At 42.6% G+C, this 19,945-nt stretch overlaps 1 protein-coding gene across 1 annotated transcript in view; it reads right to left on the bottom strand.

The window, feature by feature from the left end:
• AFF1 (ALF transcription elongation factor 1) overlaps positions 1–19,945 on the bottom strand; it is a 97,664-nt gene that overhangs the window by 28,688 nt on the left and 49,031 nt on the right. The window contains exon 4 of the mRNA XM_009959374.2: positions 1,977–2,021. Coding sequence (XP_009957676.2) covers positions 1,977–2,021 — 45 coding nt within the window. The remainder of the gene's footprint in view (positions 1–1,976; positions 2,022–19,945) is intronic.

The following is a 19,945-nucleotide window of genomic DNA, read 5'->3' as shown; positions in this document are numbered from 1 at the left end:
CATGGGACAGGGCTAAGTAGGCAAGATCAGCCTCCAACCTGCCTCTTCTGGCACTGCAGCTGGGCCCAGATAAGCATGCTAAAGCCTTGGCTTGCATATGAAAAGCCTAGCAGAGACAAGAATCTGTCTTGAACACACGCTAAAATACAATTGGGGTTAATCTAGACAAGGTGTTTGGGGAAGCTAGGCCTCGGAAGTTCAGAACCACACTTTGAAATCACACAAGAGAGACTTTTCTTGGCTCCCAATCCTCAAGTTTTAAATCCTGAGGATGATAAAAGTCGCTCCAAGAAGTACGAGAATTCCTATGGCCTGCCACCTCATTGCCTTTCCAGGAAAAATTATCTCAGGATTTCCCCCCCAGCCCAACATCACCTCTGTACTCAAGGTGTGCACACACCATCCCCATCCAGAGTGGCTGTCATCACAACCATTCCCTGACAACTTCCTGAAGAAAGTAGCATGCAGAGTAACACAATACTAACACTATGCTCAGCTCAGAAAGTTAGGAATTATGTTCATGCTGAATGCATCTCATGACAAGCATGCACCATATTCAGTTTGCTCAGGCTCTTAAAAGAAATTAATAAGGAACATGTCAGTGCAAAGTACATTTTCGTACCTTTGGCACCAAATAGACTAAAGTGTGTTGTAATTTACAAGTCCCATTTTATCATCAAGGCACAAATACGAAAGCTCGGCAGTGTGCCTAGCTTCCTTATCTATTAGGAACAACATGAAATGCAAAGATTTACAGGGAATGAAACGACATCGCTACCTTTGGCTCTATAAGCAGGGATCAAGACAATCTACAAGGGTTTCTGTGCAAGAACTAAAAGCAGCCTACAACCAACCTGGGTAACTATTTGATCTCATTGTTACCACCCTTGCCTTCTCCTTTCTCCCCTCCCGCTGTTCAGGTCATTGCTGGCTTCACTCACTAGCTGTGCAATCTTTCAACAGACGATAAACTCCTCAATATACTGCACTACACCTCTCCATGTATTTGTACATCCTTCCCTGTAGTTGCTATGAAAATAGCATTATGCATTACTAACTGACAAGAAAGCAGGATGTCTCGTGAAACACGAAAGGATACAGTACTTCCAGGTGGAGTGCATGTGCTGGAACACCAACCAGCACACAGCAGCTAGTGAGCACCTGTGCATGACTACCTTTCAGCTAAAACACTGCCCAACAACAGCTTCCTGAGAGCAATCAAGGCATCAGGATTTTGCAACCTGAAGCAACAGTGAGGGAAGTGAATCAGAGAAACCAAACAGCTCCATTAGGACTTCAGTGTCTCAGAATAGTATTTGACATCAAGGAATTGCCTTGGTATCAGCATGGCCAGCTTGCAGATCACAGTGCATTTTCACACCCCGCACAGTGAATGGGTGACATGTACTCAGACCCAGCTACTGGGAGCCTGTGCACTGCTGACAGAGCCAGTTCTGATGCAAGGTTAGAGACAGTTTTGTATCAGAGCTGGCTTAGCTTTGCGCAAGTGGACTAGAACTAGAGTAAAGGAGCAGCCACCCAGTGGCAGTGCCATGCATGGGTGGGTGGGAAGGATACAGGTGCACGCTCCCATTCAGGGCCATGCTGCTGGGGCTGGCAGCATCGGCAGGAAGCAGCATGTCCAGCGCCGTTGGAGGAAGCGCGCTTAGTAACAGCAATCCCCTGACTTGATGAAGGAGCAGCTCTGCCTGTTTCAGATGACTTGCCAGTCTCGCTCTTGGACTGCACCAGACTGTATTACGCTTACATACTGATAGAAAGACTGGTCTTATAACTCTGGCTGTATCCAAGGCTAACTTTTATCTTTACTTCTCCACAGTGTACCCCAAAACACAATTTTAGTGATTGCAACATCTGCTGACAGAAGCAGAGCAGTATTTTTTTCCCCCATACACTATTTTAATGTGTGCAAAATATAAGCAAGCATAGAGATACATTATTTAAGAGCACCTTACCTTCAAAATTTCTTCAATGGAGTGGACATCACTGGGGAAGGTTTGCTACAATAAAAAAGGAGAGAAGCAGAATGAGTTCGTTTTGTTTTTACCAACTGACATGAGATAAGCAGATGCAGTCATCAAACATTTGCTTACCAACAGTTCTATAAATTTCATGGAAGCCCATTAATAATAAGATGCTAGTAAGAATGAAAAGCCCCATCAGAAGGGCAGTTAATAATGCATTTCTACAAAGCCTGTTGTTTTCAAGTCTTTAGTAGAAGAGAAATTCTAATAAAGATGAGAAAGAAGGAAAGTGAAATAGAGCTCATTAAACAATGGTGCTCATTCAGCTGACAAGATTCCCTTTTTCCATAACTTGCGTTCTTCTATGTACCCATGGGCACACAGCAGAAGAAGAAGCCAGTATAAAGCCCTAAGCTTAGGGAAGGCAATGTAGAGGTGGTTTTAAGTGGAGGAATCATGCACAAGGCCCTTGAACGCCAGCTCTTGGACTCATGGGACTATCAACTGCCGTTAAAAAATAGAAAAGAAACACAACTGTAACTTGCGCAGCTCAGAATAAAACCTTCAACGTACCGCAGTGTAGCAGCAACGTGGCGATTTCTGGAAAAGCCTGCAGATCACAGATGATCTAGATCTCGACCCAAGGGACTGCCCTGTACTTCTCCCACTCATCTCGCTGGAGCACAGGCAGTGACCACCCCATGCCTGCCTGGCACGGCCTGCGGCTCCCCGACGCAAGCATTCTGGAGGACCTCTGAAGGGAGGCCGGCTCTCTGGTCATGCCCTGGCACTCTACCAACACCACCTGAAGAGGACCAGGAAACAGCCACAGCAGCACCTGCAGCTGCCTTCAACCAGGCTCACAAGGCCAGGCACGATGAAGCTCTGGGGAATAGTACAAAGCAAAAGCGATGCTAATATTTGCCAATTCTATAACAAACAGCAGATATTGCAGCTTCTGCAAACACATAAATCTGCTTTTAACATATCGGCAAAAGCCACTTAGCTGTTCCTGGCAGGACATCCCCCTGCACCCACGTGACACCACACATCAGCAGCATGGGTACTGCTGGGCAAGGCAGGGGCCAGGACAAGCACAGCGAACATGTCCTGCTCCCCAGGCATGTGGGGACACAGGTAACCACACAGCCAGGGTGAGCAGCAATGGCCCCTGACAGAGTCCACCTTCCGGGCTTGTGCACAGCAGGAGAGGAGCACTCCTTCCAGTGCCACCAGCAACACCAGGTGCTGGGGATGCTCCACAGCCGGACCTGTGCTGCTTCCACATGCTGACCTGCCACCCAGCCATGGGGGAGACCACTTCACTTTGACAAATCAGCTTCTCATGTACTAGCAAGGCTTGTGTTTGGAAAGTACCTGTCATGTACACATCCTTTCCTAACTGATATCATTAAAGGAAATTGAAATGAAAAACCACCAAAGAGCTAAGTAGTTTTAATGAGCAAAGTGCATCCAAGAACAGCTTCTTGCCTATAAACAAGAGATTCAATGGAAACATCCAGAGGTCAGTGTAATTACTGAAAAGGAAAGGCCAGGAAGATGTTCCTCATGTTAAAGGAACAGGGCAGTGAGCTACAGTGCCCAATCAGAAGTATCTTCCCCAGAACAAGGTAAACAGTAAAGCCAGCAAACACTTTAATAAAGTCAAAAAGCATTGTCCTTAGCACTCTCACAGAAAGGTCACTCATCTGTTTCCCATATGCTGCATTATTTATGTTGGCAGGAGAAGAGATGAGCAATCTCTTTTCCCTGCAGCCCCATTTTCTGTGTCTACATAAAGATCTCATCAAGGCAGTGCACATTTGACAAAGATTTGACTTTTCTTCAGAAAATCATGCACAGATAGCCACTTCTGATCTTACTCACCCTGAGACAAATGGAAGCTGAGGCACAGCCAGATGACCAAATTCACATGAATGAAAGCAAGCGGTTGGGATCGAGCAAGGCTTGCAGGAGTGCCCCATAGCAGGCAGGAAGGGAGAGGGAGGGCAAACACCAGGAAACTTCTACCACGTAGCAAGAGATCGGGATGCTTCATAACACATGGTGCCAAAAAGGAATCCCTCTTTTCCTCTTTTTCTTCCCATCAAGATTAACCTGGTAGCTCAATCACCTAATTTACTTCTTAATTTAGTAAATGATGAACAGCAGACACAAACTTGCACCTTGCTGTACAGAAAAGCAGTGTTCAACTAGCAGATTACTTCAGAACGCTCCTGAAATACCCCATGAGAGCACCACAGTAAAAACCCTTCCCACAAAACAGACAAGGAATCAAGATCCTGCCTGGACGAAGTATTCAAAAACTCTCTCTACAATGGATCAATTACAACAGATCAAAATCAGTTTGCTTCAACCATTCCAGAAACTTAAGTTTTATGAGGTGATAACTGATGACGAAAGTGGAATTAAATTAACCTGAGAATCAGAGAATATCTGCAACTGCCAGTTTGGACCTCTCTTATCCTTGCCAAACAACTCACACCCCTTCCTGAATGTCTTTCAGATAAGCCTAAAGAGGCTCTGAAATTGATATAGGTTTACATACGATGAGTATTTACAGTATAATTGTCAGGAGGATTTATCATAACCCTGAAAAGCACTGTTCAGTGACTGTCTACTGTTCTTCACAGGTCTTAGCAGAAACCACTTTCTTCTTTGTAGCACAAAATTTAAAGGAAAGCAAAGAAACGATACTGAACAAGTACCGCACAAGTCCACATCAGCAGCACAAGGACCTCTGTTTTTTGTTTGGGCTTTTTTTTTTTTTTTTTTAAGACACAAGGTTTAAGTATGTGCCCCCAAAATATGTGCGGCTCTGGAGATACAGAATATAAAGTATCAGGGCTGCTCAGGATTGCTTCCATCTTTGGCTAGCAGTTTACTCCCAGAGCCACTAAGTTAGGACACGCTAGGAAGCCCACGCCCCTGCTGGAGACTCTCCCTGAAAAGCATGGGTTTTCAGGCATCTTTAGTATCTGTTCTGCTATCCTGCTGCACCCTAAGACTGAAAAACTGAATGACACTGTCACAACAGTAAAATGTGCAATGGGTAAACACAACTGCTGCCCACAAACTGACTTGCAACACACCTATCAAATACATGGTGAAACGTCTGCTCTAGAGATTAAGATCATAGACTGTTCAGGACATACACAGAAAGTTTGTTTTCATTGCCAAAACGACGACAAAACTGGTCAGAGCCATTTGACTGCACGGGGGAACACTCCTGTCTCTCAGATAGGACCACGGCTGTCATTTCTACCTGGAGTCTGCAGCCTGGTGCGGTCCTTGTGTCCCAAACCTGCTGGCCCTCAAGACAGCAGGCACACACCCTTTCACTCTGTCCCAGCTGCAGTGTTCAAGGACTCCACATCTTTTACAGAGCTACACATCCAGTGCCTGAAGGAGCTGGGCTTCTCTGCAGGCCGAGTATCTCTGCAGGCCGAGTAATTTTTTTGCCCTTTTTTTTTCCTCCCCTTCAAGTCACAACTCGTCTGTGTTCCAGCCTGTAAACTACCATTAAACCACAATTACCACCCACCATCAAGGGCCATCCTTGCCAGTTTTAAGAGAAGAATTTAAGGAAAAGGAGAAATACAATGTCAGAAGAGTTAAAAAGCCATAAGGCCAAAGAAATCACTGAAATGAAATCAACTCCACTGAGGACTGTGAGTGTAGATGATCAAATGTTACACATTGCCGTCTATCGCCGCTAGCAGTTTTACAGCCTTTACAGGGAACACTGTAACGTGTTCCCCACAGACAACTCTAAGCCCTGCGCATATTCACTGGCTGACACTGACATCTGCACAATCTCCAGCCAGGATTTCCTCATGCCACATTCATACTCACTGTCAGTTTGGGAATGATGCAGATGCCTCTGAGTGCCACTCACAAAACGTTTTGATGGCCAAGGACAAGCTCAATCACAGGACATCCAGAACCGTTGGGTCACTGGGTTTTGGTTTTGCCTTTTAATGCCAACATTTCCATCCAAACTGATGCTGCACTTCAATAACAGCCACCCTCCCTCAGCAATACTAATTTATGTTCCAAAAAGTCTGGTTTTGCTCAAGTAAAGGCCCAACTCCCAGTGATCTCACAGCCTCCAAAAAGGTCTGCAGAGCAGCATGCCTCTCCATTTAGCATCTCCCCCAGCAGAAGGCACCACCAGAGCCAGACATGCATGTCCAGCCACAGGCAGGTACTCGCATCTGACCCAAGACTCCAGTCCAGTTCCTCTGCTGATGCAGGCCCACAGACTCTGGAGAGGTTAAATAAATAGATGTAACTTGGAAAGAAATCTTGTTCAGAAAAACAGAAAACTACTTTAAGAGAGCAGGCAGAAGAAACTGACACCTTGGTAATTTACAGTGCTTCTCCACAAAAATCCCAGGGACCAGCTAGACACAGACTGCGTAACACGGTTCATGCCTATTACGTGACCGATAAGTTAAGGGACAAATTTACAATTATACTCATGATAATATACAATGGGAGCAGAATCTAGGCTGATGAATTTCCATAACAAGCATTGCGGGGCTAATTTAATAGGTAACTTCCTTACTTGCAAGCTTAAAAAGCAAAGAGAACATAAACCTAAAAGGTCATCAAGACAAAATCAAGTATCCCTTTGATGATGATTCACAGACTTAATTGGCATAACAGACATTTCACAATGTCAAAGATAAGTTTGGTTTTAAGGTTTTTGGAACAAAAAGCTGGATAAACATAAAGCCAAAGCTATCAAATCCATTTTGACTACAGAAAAATGCAGAGACTACCATTACTACGACATTTTAGCCTCTCTCAGTTACTAAAGAACAAGTAACATCCTATTAATATGGTGAGCCACTGCCACATTCTCTCCTTTTTATAATTTTTGCAATATATACATTTTTCCAATTCACCAACCTACACAACTGGCTGACGAAGGCCAAGTAATATTTTGCAAAGATATGTCATCTCAAGGTTAACAAACGACAGTGCTACAAGGCAACATGCACAAAGTACTGTTAAATATAGCTGAAGTTGTCTGAAAAGGACTTTACTCAAACCTTTTGGATCAACATAACTTCAACATAACAGCTCAAACCAGCATGACCTAAATCCAACATCCACTCTCTCCCCTTGGTAGTTGCACAACATCACCACTTCCTTTTGCTTCACTACTAGTGACCTCAGCCAAGAAGAAATCTCTATGCAGATACCCATGAAAGTTTAAATAAAATAAAAAAAGAGGAACCATATCCGCAATTCAGAGTAATTTCTGACAGCACTGTTATACTTGTTTTCCTTCTGGGAAGATGCTTCAGAGATGAATCCTACAGATTTCAGCAATTCCCCTCCTGCTCACTTACACGCGCACAGCACAACATGACAATGTATCCAGAAAGCCAATGTATGGTTACAGAAAGCAAAACCACATATAAATACCACATGCTTGGGTGATAAATTTTAATGCAGTTTCTTTACCAGAGTAAAGACAGTAATGCTTTCACTTTATCAGAACATAAACAACTCAAAGGCTACAGACCTGCAAGAATTACCATCTACATAACCTACTGCATTTGACCAGATAAAGAATATTTTGCTTTGCTCTATAGCATCATGCTTCCCCTGAGGAAGTTAAATGTCTCCTGTACCATAATGCATTCAATCACGTGAAAAGTAGCTTTCCTTATGCTAAGGGAAGTGAAAAGAAGCAGAATTAACAGTTAGAACACCTATTAGAAATTTGTCCGTGAAGGATTTTGTGTGATCCCCTCCCCATACACACTAGGGTAGCACACAATCTGCTCATTTGACTATGTGACGGGATTTACCCTTGCCCATTAAAAGTCAGAAAAACCAGCCACTGAAGGATTCAGTACTACTTTGATCCTGAGCTAAAAAGGACTTCAGGATTGGGGCCAATATAATTTCAAGCATCTATACAAACATAAGAAGCCTTAGAAGTTGTACAAGGACCTAGTCTGCCTTTACCACAACAGGCTTGCAAAAATGCACAGGTGCACATACCCGCAAAAGAAGAGACGGAGCTCTTAATTTAGAAAAGAATTCAAAGTCCGCATAGGCACTCAATTCAAGCTGCATAGCAACTGTGTGACAAAACTTTCAGAAATGCCTCCAAGTCCTCTCTTCACAAGCAATTCCAAAAAACCACATGCTTCCACGAGCACGAAGCTCTGCGCGCACCCTGAGCCTTGCACAGCTCTATTACCCACGCTAAAGAGAGCTGAATGAGGAAACGGGTGTAATAAGAATCACCCAAAACCAGCCTAAACTGCTTGAGGAACCACCTGGTACACAAATGAGATGCCTCACTGGCCGCAATAGTATGTGGGCCAGACACCCAGCCATCAATCAGAAGTGGTGCAGTGCCCCAGCCAGGGGGTAAGAGAAGAAAGGGCCAGCATCAACCCTCCCAGTGCTGTGATCTTTTCCTGCTGACACAGCTAAACTTGCTAGACTGTCACAGCAGGAGGGACCAGCAGCCTGCGCTTCTGTCTACAGCATGATGGCTATAGCAGGGAAGGGGAAAACGAGAGACATTGAAAGGATCCTTGCAAAAGCCCGGCTTTCACCTCTCTGGCACTATGGAGTCAACACTGACCAAAGCTGGAAAACTAAAAAACTGGGCATCTTTTTAAAAATAAGGTTTTGCCACAGATACTGCGAGGAATAAGCAGTGCTTTTTTTGGTAATGAAGATGGGGTTGAAGGGCTTCTAAGGTTGCCTCTTTTTTAAAAAGGTACTCCATTAAAAGTTACAGACACATTTTTATCCCACTCTGCCATATGTGCCAAAAGGAGCTGACAGACCATACAGCTCTCACGCATGGAAGTGGGGGACTGAAGCTTTCTCCCTGTTTTTTAAATAGCTTGCCTCGTCAGGAGACTGTGGCAGAATAGTTTCAAGCAGGCTGTCAAAAAAATCGTCTCCAAGAGAGAGCTGGCCACGTAGTATTTCAGAAGTCACCGAGTGGCACCAGAGATGTGTGGGCTCAAACAAGGCCAGCGGCAGTAACAGCGTATAGATTGCACAAAGATGAGGACAGGAGGTCTGGAAGCATATACTAACAGGAACGGATGCAGGCTGCCTTTCAGGCATGCATTAAGGTGTTGCAGACCTTTCTGTTCCTTCTCATCTAAGTAATTTCCACCTGACTGCTTATTTCTATGCCTCTGCTGTCACAGCCTATTTAGAGCTGCCCCTCTGACATCCTGCGCACAAACAAGCCCCACGCTTCTTTGTCTCCATCTCAGGTGAAACTGGCGCTTGTAGATACTCAGGCGGCATAGGTGAAGAATAGCTACAGCATTCATGCGTTTCATACACCGCCTTGTATCTCCTCCTAATCGAAATGGATTTGCCATGTGTCTGTGTAGCTCAAGTATGCCAGCTATTGCTCTATTTCAGACTAAATTATTAGCTCTGAGAAAACTCAAGTGAGCAGTGCAGCAATGATGAGAAAAGCCAGTTATGAGTTCCACGCCCTTCACTGTGTTGTCAGTTTTGTTTCCTAATGAGAGCTTTGCCACTGCAACTATCAGCAGAGAGGGTCACCTGTTCAGGCCAAAAGAAAAGTTCACATTTACAGCTGCTTCCCATTTAATACTATATTTTAATATGAATATTTGGTTCTAAATTTTTGTGTGTGTGTGTTAACTGCACAGGCTTGTGCCACTTGAATGCAATGAAGATCACAAAACTGCATACGTGTGAAGGGTTAGCTTGAAAATAACAGGCAGGACAAAATCAGACCAAAATCTAACATCCCGTCCTCACTTCACCCATACGTGTTTAACCAGCGTCGAGCAGGAGGAGATCTTGCATATTACATGGACTCTCCTACTTGCACACAAGTCACACTAGGGATAGCACGCTAACCTACTCTTCAAAGCAACTTTCCACCTGCATTTTTATGTAGTTAAAAATCCACCCTCTCCATACTATAGATAGATGCGAGATGCACACACACATAGAGCACATTTCCAAAATGACCCAGCCAACAAAGAGATAATATGTATATTAGTCAAGTCTCTACTAATCTTGATTATGGATGCAAGAATGTTCTGCTGTGTATTGAAAAAGGCTGACAAAATTTGAACGTCGAATTACCTTTTTGATCAAAACAAACATACAAGCACATAAATTCACAAAGATTTTCACATACTGTCTTGAGGAACACCAGACACCAAGCAGATTCTCTGCCAAGGATGTTTATACGTTCCATATGACAAAACACATCAAAATACATCTACGATACAAAGACGGGTCCAACGATTTGAAACCTGGCTTACTCCATACGCCTTTTTTTCAGAGGATGTGGTGACTCTCTCAGGGAAAGCTGAAGCAACAATTCCTAGTTATCTATTCAGGAGAGCATTCATCAGAACGAATATGAGGACCGTGTGAATACATTTGCGATTAAAATAATTTCTAGTCAGACAGGCACCATTCTGCGAACAAATTATCAGCATGGGTGGTCGCTGAGCATGTTTATAAAGACGTTTATATTTTGCTGCAGACACAGTGCACTTGTTCAACAGATCTCCTTTTTTCACACACTTACTGGGTCCCCAAAGCGTCTGATGCATGGGGAACCCTTTCTAAGAAGGCAAACAGACAGTTTTTCCAACTCAATCAGCTAAAGGTTTATTTTGCAGATAGGCAGGTTCCCCAACAATCCTGCAAATAGCATCCACTCAATTTGACAAAATTTTCTTACCATGAATAACATTTGTTAGGATATACTAAAAAAAAAAAAAGTGGGGGTGGGGAGGAACACAAACCAAGACTAACTAGATAGCAATGCTAAGAACATTATCATGCCCGTAAGCTTCACATTTTGATTCGTCTTCTATGATCTCAGCCAGCACTAAGCATGAAACTTACAGTAAACAATGTTTTAGTAGTAATGAATCTCAGACAGACAACTGAAAAGGGAGTGCTATAAAGTAATACCACCTAAGACAGTAAGTAGCATTGAGGCAAAAAAATCAGCCTCTCAAGTCTTTCAGGCAGGTGAGTGAGTCACCGAAAGCAGGACTCTGCTTTTGAGCTTTTTGCCTCGAGTGGGAGACGGGTAGGAGAAGGGAAGACAAAGCAAAAATAATTTTGAAGCAGAAACAGCTCTGAAGCTCAAGGGCGAGGTCTGATGGCACAAGGCAATGCGGCCTTCGGTGGCTGCCAGCACCAGGGATTGCATGGTCCCTTGCAATGTGCACCCCTCTGCTGCCCTCCCCTTCCCCTGGCACTGGCCTGAGCTTGCACTGAGACAATCATTCCCTTTCTGTTGATTCAGCTCCTTTGATCACCTGGCCACAGCACCATCAGGTGAACACCAGAAGTGGTGCAGCTGAGGGGGAAGACAAGTGCATTCCCACAAACACTAAGCGCACCTGGAAGGAGCGAAGGCCTTAATTTTACACAGCTTCCAGTGTTTGGTAAACTCTTAGGATCCAGAGCCAACCACCTATGGTCAAAATTATCTCCAGAAGCACACAGTTTGCAGCTCCTACAGCGGTAAACCCCTCAGAACCGCAGTGGAAACAGCTTTACAATTCTTTGCGTTTTACAGATCTCAAGTGCCTCTTACATTGCACCTGATACTTGCATACTTTGAAAATAGTAATTTTTAAAACTTTACAAACTGGGTATTTTAGATTTTCAAAAAGACATAAAGAAAACCTTCCATGCAATCAATATATGTTTTGCTACCAGCAAATTTCCTTTTCCCTAGAAAGCACACAAATAGGGAAGATTGAGTCATGATGCTCCATTTTCTCCCATGCACTAACCTAGTCCAAGGCACTGTTTTGGCCTCAGTACTCCGAACTATGAACCAGGGGGGGTTTAATTGCTTGTAGCTAAACAGACCGGAAACAAGAAAACGAAGACTCTGTTTTGAAGTTCAGGACACACCGGTGAAACTTATTAACCTCAACAGCTCTCTGGGGCATAAAACCACATTTTCATTTCCAACCCACAGGTTTTATCAGCATCCACCCCTTCTAATATAATGAAACTTGTTCAGATCTGGCACCACCAACCACTTAGGTGAACCTGATTTCACCTACCAAGGGAGAAACCAAACAGTCATTGTCTGCTACCATGCCAACTTCCCCTGCCCGCAGGTGGGTCCTCGGCTTGTGCGAGCAACCTGATGTCAAAGCAAACCTTGCCCCAGCGTCACTGGCGGAGGATGGAGATCAGCCCAGAGCCCGCACACAAGGAGCGGAGCCTTTTAAGCCAGCTGGCTCCTCTTCACAGCACTGGGAATGGCCCAGGGGAAGCGCGGAGCGCTCCGCAGGGCCGTGCTCACGGCGGCTGGGCCGGCGGCATCCCGCTTGGGGAGCCGCCTTCCCGCGCCACCGGCACCGCCGCGGAGACCCAGGAGCGGCAGCTGATTCCAAGGGCACGTACTGAACGCCGAGCGCGCAGCCGTACAAGTCAAAACGATGCAGGTATGTCACCTGCACTGGTAAACCTGCGTGGGGTTGCGAGAATATACAGAGGGAGAGCATCGCTATTCACAGCTGCTGCAGTAAGAAAGATCGCCCCCCAAACCACAGGAGAACCGACTACACGGGGGAAATAGCAACACTGATGAAGAGCAAACAAAAGCAGCAAAATTGCATCAAATAAGAGGGGTGCAGGCTGTTAATACAAGATTTTCTTCCGATTTCTTTCAGGTTCAGGAATTGTAGGGGTTGAGTTTTTTGTTCATTTGTTTCTTCTTTGAAGTTCATACAAAAAAGTATTACCATTTTGAAAAGAAAAAAATGGAATTTCAGCTAAAACTTACTGAGAAGAGTACATCTTTGCACTGTTGTCTGTCAGCTTTGGATTAAGTCAGTAACAAATCTGATAAAAGAGCATGCAAAGACTTCAAAACAAGCTGCATTTTAAGGGTGAGACCATCCCTCCCCTGACTTCAGTGTGGGAATATTTGCATACATCTAAGTTTTCCTTGGTGCTATTTTTTTATTAAGCTCAAAAAACATTTATTTCAGAAACTTAAAATACAAAGGGACTTTTTATTATCTAGTCGTGAAATCTTTGTGATACTATTTCTTAAAAATCCCAAATCGTACAGAGCTAAGTATGTCCTTAATGACTGGCTTCATAAATTATAGCTACAGCTTTTAAAGGCCATTTTGTTATGTGGAATATTGCCTGAGGTTTCATTACTACTGTAAAACAACGTACAGATACTATTTGGCAGCAGAGTCCCCGTAACAGCAGCTTTAGCTGTTCAAGGAAATTCAGGAAGCTGCTGTCAGAGAACGACAAACCCATGAGAAGGGAAGGCAATTTTCTCAGCAGCTTGCCTAAGACTAGGATTAATTTTCACAGGAGGTTAAAAATTAATGCAAAACGCATCATTTTTAGCACAGAAGAAAAAAGCTCACCTCATTTCAACAAAAACATGACAACCACAACAGAAAAGACACAAGAATGTAGAAGAGGGACAAAAAGAGGAAATGAAACAAAGAAAACAGAATCAGACAGCCAATTTTATAAAAACCTTGTTACCAGACTACCTTTGTGGTAAGAGAAGAAACTTGGTTCTAGTGCAGTACTAACAAGGCACAGCACTTCAGCAGCTGTAAAAAATACACATTTGGGGATGCACTTGTTCGAGTTTTGTTCTAGCTTCAGGTAGCCAGCTGGGTGGGTTTAGAATGAGCAGAAACAAACAACACATCCTATGTCTCCCCTCTCACCGACTTAGTTCTTGAACATAATGGAGTCAGACTGGAATCATTCCAGCAAATCAAAGCAAACCTAAAGTAGATTTGCTTGCCATTGCTTACGGCATTAATTTTCACTTCTATATTTCATGAAAAAGAAACGCTGTGTTATACTTTTTGCTTTCTGTACACTAAAACAACACTGAGGCACCACGGAAATGTACAGAAGGGCTCTGCCTTATCCAGCAAGACAAAATCTTCAAAATTACATTATACATGTATTTGTTTTCACATTTGTGTTTATGCTGCTTGTTTTTGACACACAAGACATCATAGACTACAAATCCAATCCACCAGTCTCAAAGTCCATGGGAGCCTACTAAAATAATCTATCTGGGTGCTATTTCAGGTCCTCTGTGGGCACCAGCATTTAACTAGCAGTTTCTATGTAGCCAAGCTCCCCATTGACAGTTTCACAAGCACACAACCCATTCGAGTCAAGTCCTCTCCTTTCCAAGGCAATGCCGAAGTTATTCCACAGCAAAAATGCCACCCCACCAGGCACTCTCCTGCTTCTGCCCCAACATCAACCCAGCAGCTCAGCTCACAGGAGAAGATAGCAGCTCCAGCCTGCCACCGCTCTCATCACAAGTTTAAAAACGAATCAAACCATTTCCATGAACTTCTACTCTTGCTTTCTTCAGCTGACACTGAATGATCCTGGCAATTTAAGCATTTTACATCAAAATGCTCAGTAAACAATGGTTGTACTGTTGTTCTCCTGCGCGGGTGCCTGGAGGAAATAAAACATTCTTTAAAGATTTTACACACTTTTCTAACTCTGAGATGGATTAGTTTGCTCCATCTAAAAATAAATGCATGGGCCTCCTTCTTGTGTTCAAACAGCATAAGAAAAAAAATTGCTGTTTTGTCTTCCTTTGTCTGAAAGAGCAAAGGGTTTTGTGTTCTGGGGGAACAGGCTGTTGATATGTTTTAATAAAGGATTTTAAAATCTCGAGTTGCTAAAAGCAATTTGTGCATCCCTTATTAGCCTTCATCTAACAATAATTGAAATCCAAACTAAACATGAAAATCACGTGCAGCATCACCTACATATAGTCATGTAGACCAGAACTCCAGCCAAGGCTGATTATTTCAGTAGTAAATAGCTCTACATAAAGAACTTCTGCACAAAAGCACCTCCCCATTGTAACTACCATCTGTATAGTACCTGCCAATAATCTAATTTTGACTCCTTGATCCTGCAAAATTTTCTTACTGTCCCCTTAAAGTCTCTCCAGTAAATAATTTTTAATACTGCTTAACATGAACCTGGAAGTATTGTGTCCATAACAGGCTGAGTCTGTGTCCTCATGTTCCCTTCAAAACAAACACAAGGTGTCTTTCAATGTAAGCGCTGAAGGTACGAAAAGCATTTGAATAAGTGTGGCAAGCCATGACTTCAGGTATTTTCTCATTTCCAATACGATCTTATTGCAATTTATGCTATTGGATATACTTTTTACAGTATTTTGAGCAGCCCGACTCCAAGCCTACTCCACAAAAAAGCTGGTCACTGCAGCTGATGCAGATAAAGTTGTACAAGTAGCAGAACTAAACAGAACTCATGTCACAGGAGATTTTTGTTGATAATATCTGTCAGATAAGTAAATAAAATAAATCTGTACTCTGCTGACATAACTAAATTTACATATGAATTTTTGCTAATATAAAATAGTCACAGGAAAGCAGCAGGGCTGGAGGAGAAATCACAGCTTTGATATTATTACTCTCGGGGCTGGAAGGGAAAACAGCTCAGACCTGGCTGAAAGATAATTATTTTTAACATTTTTCTGAAGAAAAATAGCATGAAATCATGCATTAGGGTGCATCAACATTATCTGCAAAATTTAATACACGATCATTAGTAGCAATGTTGTATCAAGGCTAACACATATATATGCATAAGTGATACACCAACTATAGCAAAGCTATTTGAAAACCACGAAGTGCCATAATTAAATAAACATGCAGCACAACTTAGGAAATTCAAATGATGGGATATATACTTCAAAGGTTTCAAGTTTCTCTAGCTTTACTTCCTAAAGTGATTTAACCATTTAACAGTCCATGTTTTGCTGGAGGTCAGCAGGAATTAGGCTTTTAAAAGCAAATAGCATTTTGCAAATAAATTCCATTCCATTAGATCCGAGCCAAGCATAGCTACTTTTTGGGTTTGTTTTTTAAAAAAACCTCAAACATCTGTGCATTAAGATACTTGTTAACAGTATGAGTGAGTACAAAGGATGCACTTCTGTTCTCAAATCAACTGCTTTAACAAAAAAATAAAATTCTAGCAACATTTGGAAACCTACACATGCTTCCCAAACTTCCACTCTTTTCCTTCCCATTCTTGGCCACTACTGTATACCTTATGGACACTCAGTGCTAGTATCGCAAAACCCTGGGTATTCATACTGGAAGTAACTTTGAATCACATACGAACTACAATCTTCAAGCAAGCTGACTTCTGATGTCAACCATAACTCTGACACCTAGTATGGTTTCCCTTCCATAGAAACAGTAACATAGTAGGCATTACTTTATTACAGCTAGTATACTTCCTTTCCAAATCCCCCAATGTGATCTTGACAGATTTTTTGACAGTAAATCCTCATCTTCATTTGAGTTCAACGGAAAGGTAAGAAAACAGTAACCACATTTGTTAAGACAGTCAAGGAAATTGGAGTTTTAGTTGTGAGAGGTGTCCTGTGGTTCTGGAGATCACCTCAGATAATTAACTGCTGCTGTCTCTCAGAAGTTTTTTTCCCCTTTCCAAACACCACTTTCCCCTTGGAAAGTTAGCTGCGTTAGATTTATGATGGCAGTGGTGACATTTGGTGCACTTCCTCTTAAGGACTCTAAACAAGATGCAGGCTCTCACACTGTTTTAATACTCAACAGGACTGCTTTTCTGAACAGAGACCTTTTATTTGTCCATCTGTTTTGAAGAGCAGTACCCCATGCCACCTCTCTGCATTGCCACCACTGCAAATAAAAATTTGGAAAACAAAGGAACTGAAGAGGCAGGCTGGAGTCTGCAAGGCAGCATCACCAGTCCCAGGCCAGCACCCGGCACAGCTGCCTGGGACAGACCACCCAACTTGGAGGAGAGCCAGAAAGCACCAGCCACCATCACTGGTGCATTAACAGAGAAGACAAGCAGGAGGGAAATTAATAAAGGGATGCTGGGTAGTTGGTCCAAGGATAACATCCCCAAGGGAAAGAAGAAAACATGTGTGTTGAGAGGACAGGTATTTTATCTCTCCTTAAGAAAGCAAAGTTCTTAACTGAGAAAGAGCCTAGGTGCTATTTTTAAACCTTAATGGAAATTTAAGAAATATTTTAAAATGCTTCCAAACCAAGAACTTAACCTGTGGGGGGAAAAAATAGCAGGATATCCTTTTGCTTGTCAAGGCAACTTTCACCATTGTTTTACAACTGACCTAAATGAAAACAGAGTATTTCTAGATTCAATGTTTTGGGGTTGGGACAGCAAAGTGCCTTATCACTATTATTATTAAGTCATGTATACACAGATGAAAGCTATCCTCCCCGAGATGAGCCTTGGACAAGTCTCTTAGAAAGCTCCCCTATCTTGCCATAGAAGATTGGAAACCACAGCAAGTCCTGTCCACCAGTTACCTGGTCACCCTTTCCAGTATACAAAACTAGCTGTTGAAGTAGCTTAACTTAAACCTTCAGCTGGAAAAGCAGTGTCCAAGGCTGACAAGGCCTGCGCCTAGGAGATATTTATTGTTACTTGACTGAATACGCACACAGAGACTTTCATTCTCTCCTCAGCCAACAGCTTTGTGCGCTCAGTGTACAGACCACAGCACACTCAGCTTGTTTGCCAGGTGAGTACAGGGGCCAGGGCTGGACACAGCCTTCTAGGACCCGCTTCGCTCATGCTGCCCCTAGAACAACTGGTCTAGAATTAATATTTAAAATCCGTATGCAGAAGATACTTGCCTCTGTTATGATTCAAAATCTAAGCTTCCTTAAAAGACATTTTTATCATCCCCTAAACTCCGCATTAAAGATTGCAGACAGTGTTTCCCAAGTCCCAGAAATTCTTTAAGGCCAGGCTTATGTGCTGCAGAGCTGTCACATACAATTTTTATCTGCAGCTAAGTGAAGTGGGAGGTGTTAAGCTTACGTACTTGGCTGGCATTTGAGAAGTGATCCCTCTAAGTCAGGTGTATTAGGAAGGCTACGGGCCGTCAGCTTCCTAGGCTCACATAGCTGTCAGAAAACAAAGCAATACTGAGAGGATAAGGAGAGGATCAGTTCACTGTTTCTTTCCTTACCTGTCTAATCTGGAGGGAAAAAGCAGCTTTTTTCTTATTTAACATTCCATTTCAATGGCTTATAATTAAAATTCAACTAAGGGGAGATGATTACAAGAATTACCAAGACACCAGCCAACCTCTGCCTAAGGAAAAGCTTTTTGCATCTTTCCCTGAAACAGCTTTTGGGGACAGCAAACTGGAGAAGACTTAATTACTTGTGGCTCTTGTCCACTACACCCATTTCCAGATTTTCAGTATTACTATTTCTCTGCCTATACTTTCCTTAGTACATAATTGCTCACATGTTGGCAATATTGGTGTGAAAAGTTCCCATGAACTAGTGGCAAAATACTCAAACCATTCGAAATACTTCTGGGATGTGAGCAGCCAGGTTAATAAATTGTAGTCATACGATGGATCGGGCTCAACATCTCTGTGTATTGCAATTTGTTCTTTACGTCCTCTCAGGCAAAGTCTCTACATTGGGAGAGTTTTGCATGCAATTCCCAAACAACCTCCTGCCAGCTGGACAACAAGCATTTCCCTACATGCACACCACAGAAGGCTGTGGGCTACAGGATTCTGAGGAAATATATGTCTAAGGAAAGGTTAGGACATACCCAAAGGGTTACTGCTACCATAGCAAACAGAAAAAGAAATACCACACTGCTTCTCTTCTTGCTTTCATTATGGAAACATGCACAGTATTATTGTGGTAACATGAACACTGTCTTAGCTGAGAGGGGAAGGAATGGAACTGACCCTGCTCTGCAGTACAGCAAACCAAGGAGGCAAGGGAAGTCAGCCTGCCCTCTGCATTGGTAAAGCGCAGATGGTATTCTTTTAGCACATCCAGCCGAGGATTAACAAAGCAAAACTGCAAATAGACAAGCAACATGACAGCCAAGAGCACCTTTAGTAAAATGCTTGCTTCAAGTGAAAACATTCAGGCTGAAAATACTGCACCTTTCACCTTTAGCAAACAGATGGCACCCAACCAAGTCTGAAAAGCAATGAGCTGAGAGGCTGATGAAAGAAACCAAAATATTCCTTGTATAAGGAGGACTAGGTTGGCAAGATCCGAATCTGACACGACTTTGTCTCCTGTTACATGAATTCACCCTTCATCTTCTGAAACCTATAGCATTCTTCATAAGCCACTGCTATTAAAAATGCAACGTGCATGAGGCATATCTAAAAAAAAAACCCTAGTGTTCTTATGCCATGTTAAAAAAGAAATACTACAAGCTTTAAAAGAAATATCTATCACAGTGTTAATAAGGAATCATTCCACACGTTGTTTATTTCACAATAGACTTTTAAAATGTGCAGTCACCCTGCCAGTGGTTCATTCTAGAGATAAAGAAAAATACTTCTAAATACATACAGCAGTTAGCCTTAAAAGCCATGGTGAAGTGCTCAGTCAAAATTTTCTGAATTTCTGTGGGTTTGATCTCTAAACTTTAGGAATTTCTCCCTTTGGGGGTGCTTTGTTTATTAAATTCAGTAGTGCATTAAAACTATTTGAATTTAGGGTCTGATTCAAGAGGAGTAAGTTCTCCCAAAATTCTAATATAGAAAATTTTCTCAACATCTTTCAAGAAAAGAAAAAAAGTCAGTATTGCTGCTGCTGCTATTCTGTTTAAATTCAAGCAGTGAAAGAGGAAAGGAGATCTGAAAACTGTGGTTGTTTTAATGGACACATTTTTCTTTTGACTTAATGAAGCTTAACAAGCCAGCCAAGATAGTATTTCTGACTGTGGTAAAATCTAAGCTATACAGCAATGTATTAAATAGCAATAGTTACTATTTATCTTGAAAGGAAAGTGCACATCTGGATAAGTCACCCAAACTGGAGTTTCTCTAAGCAATGAGAATT

Source organism: Leptosomus discolor, chromosome 4 (assembly GCF_034619465.1).
Source record: "Leptosomus discolor isolate bLepDis1 chromosome 4, bLepDis1.hap2, whole genome shotgun sequence".
Taxonomy (NCBI): domain Eukaryota; kingdom Metazoa; phylum Chordata; class Aves; order Leptosomiformes; family Leptosomidae; genus Leptosomus; species Leptosomus discolor.
This window is presented reverse-complemented; position numbering and strand designations above follow the sequence as displayed.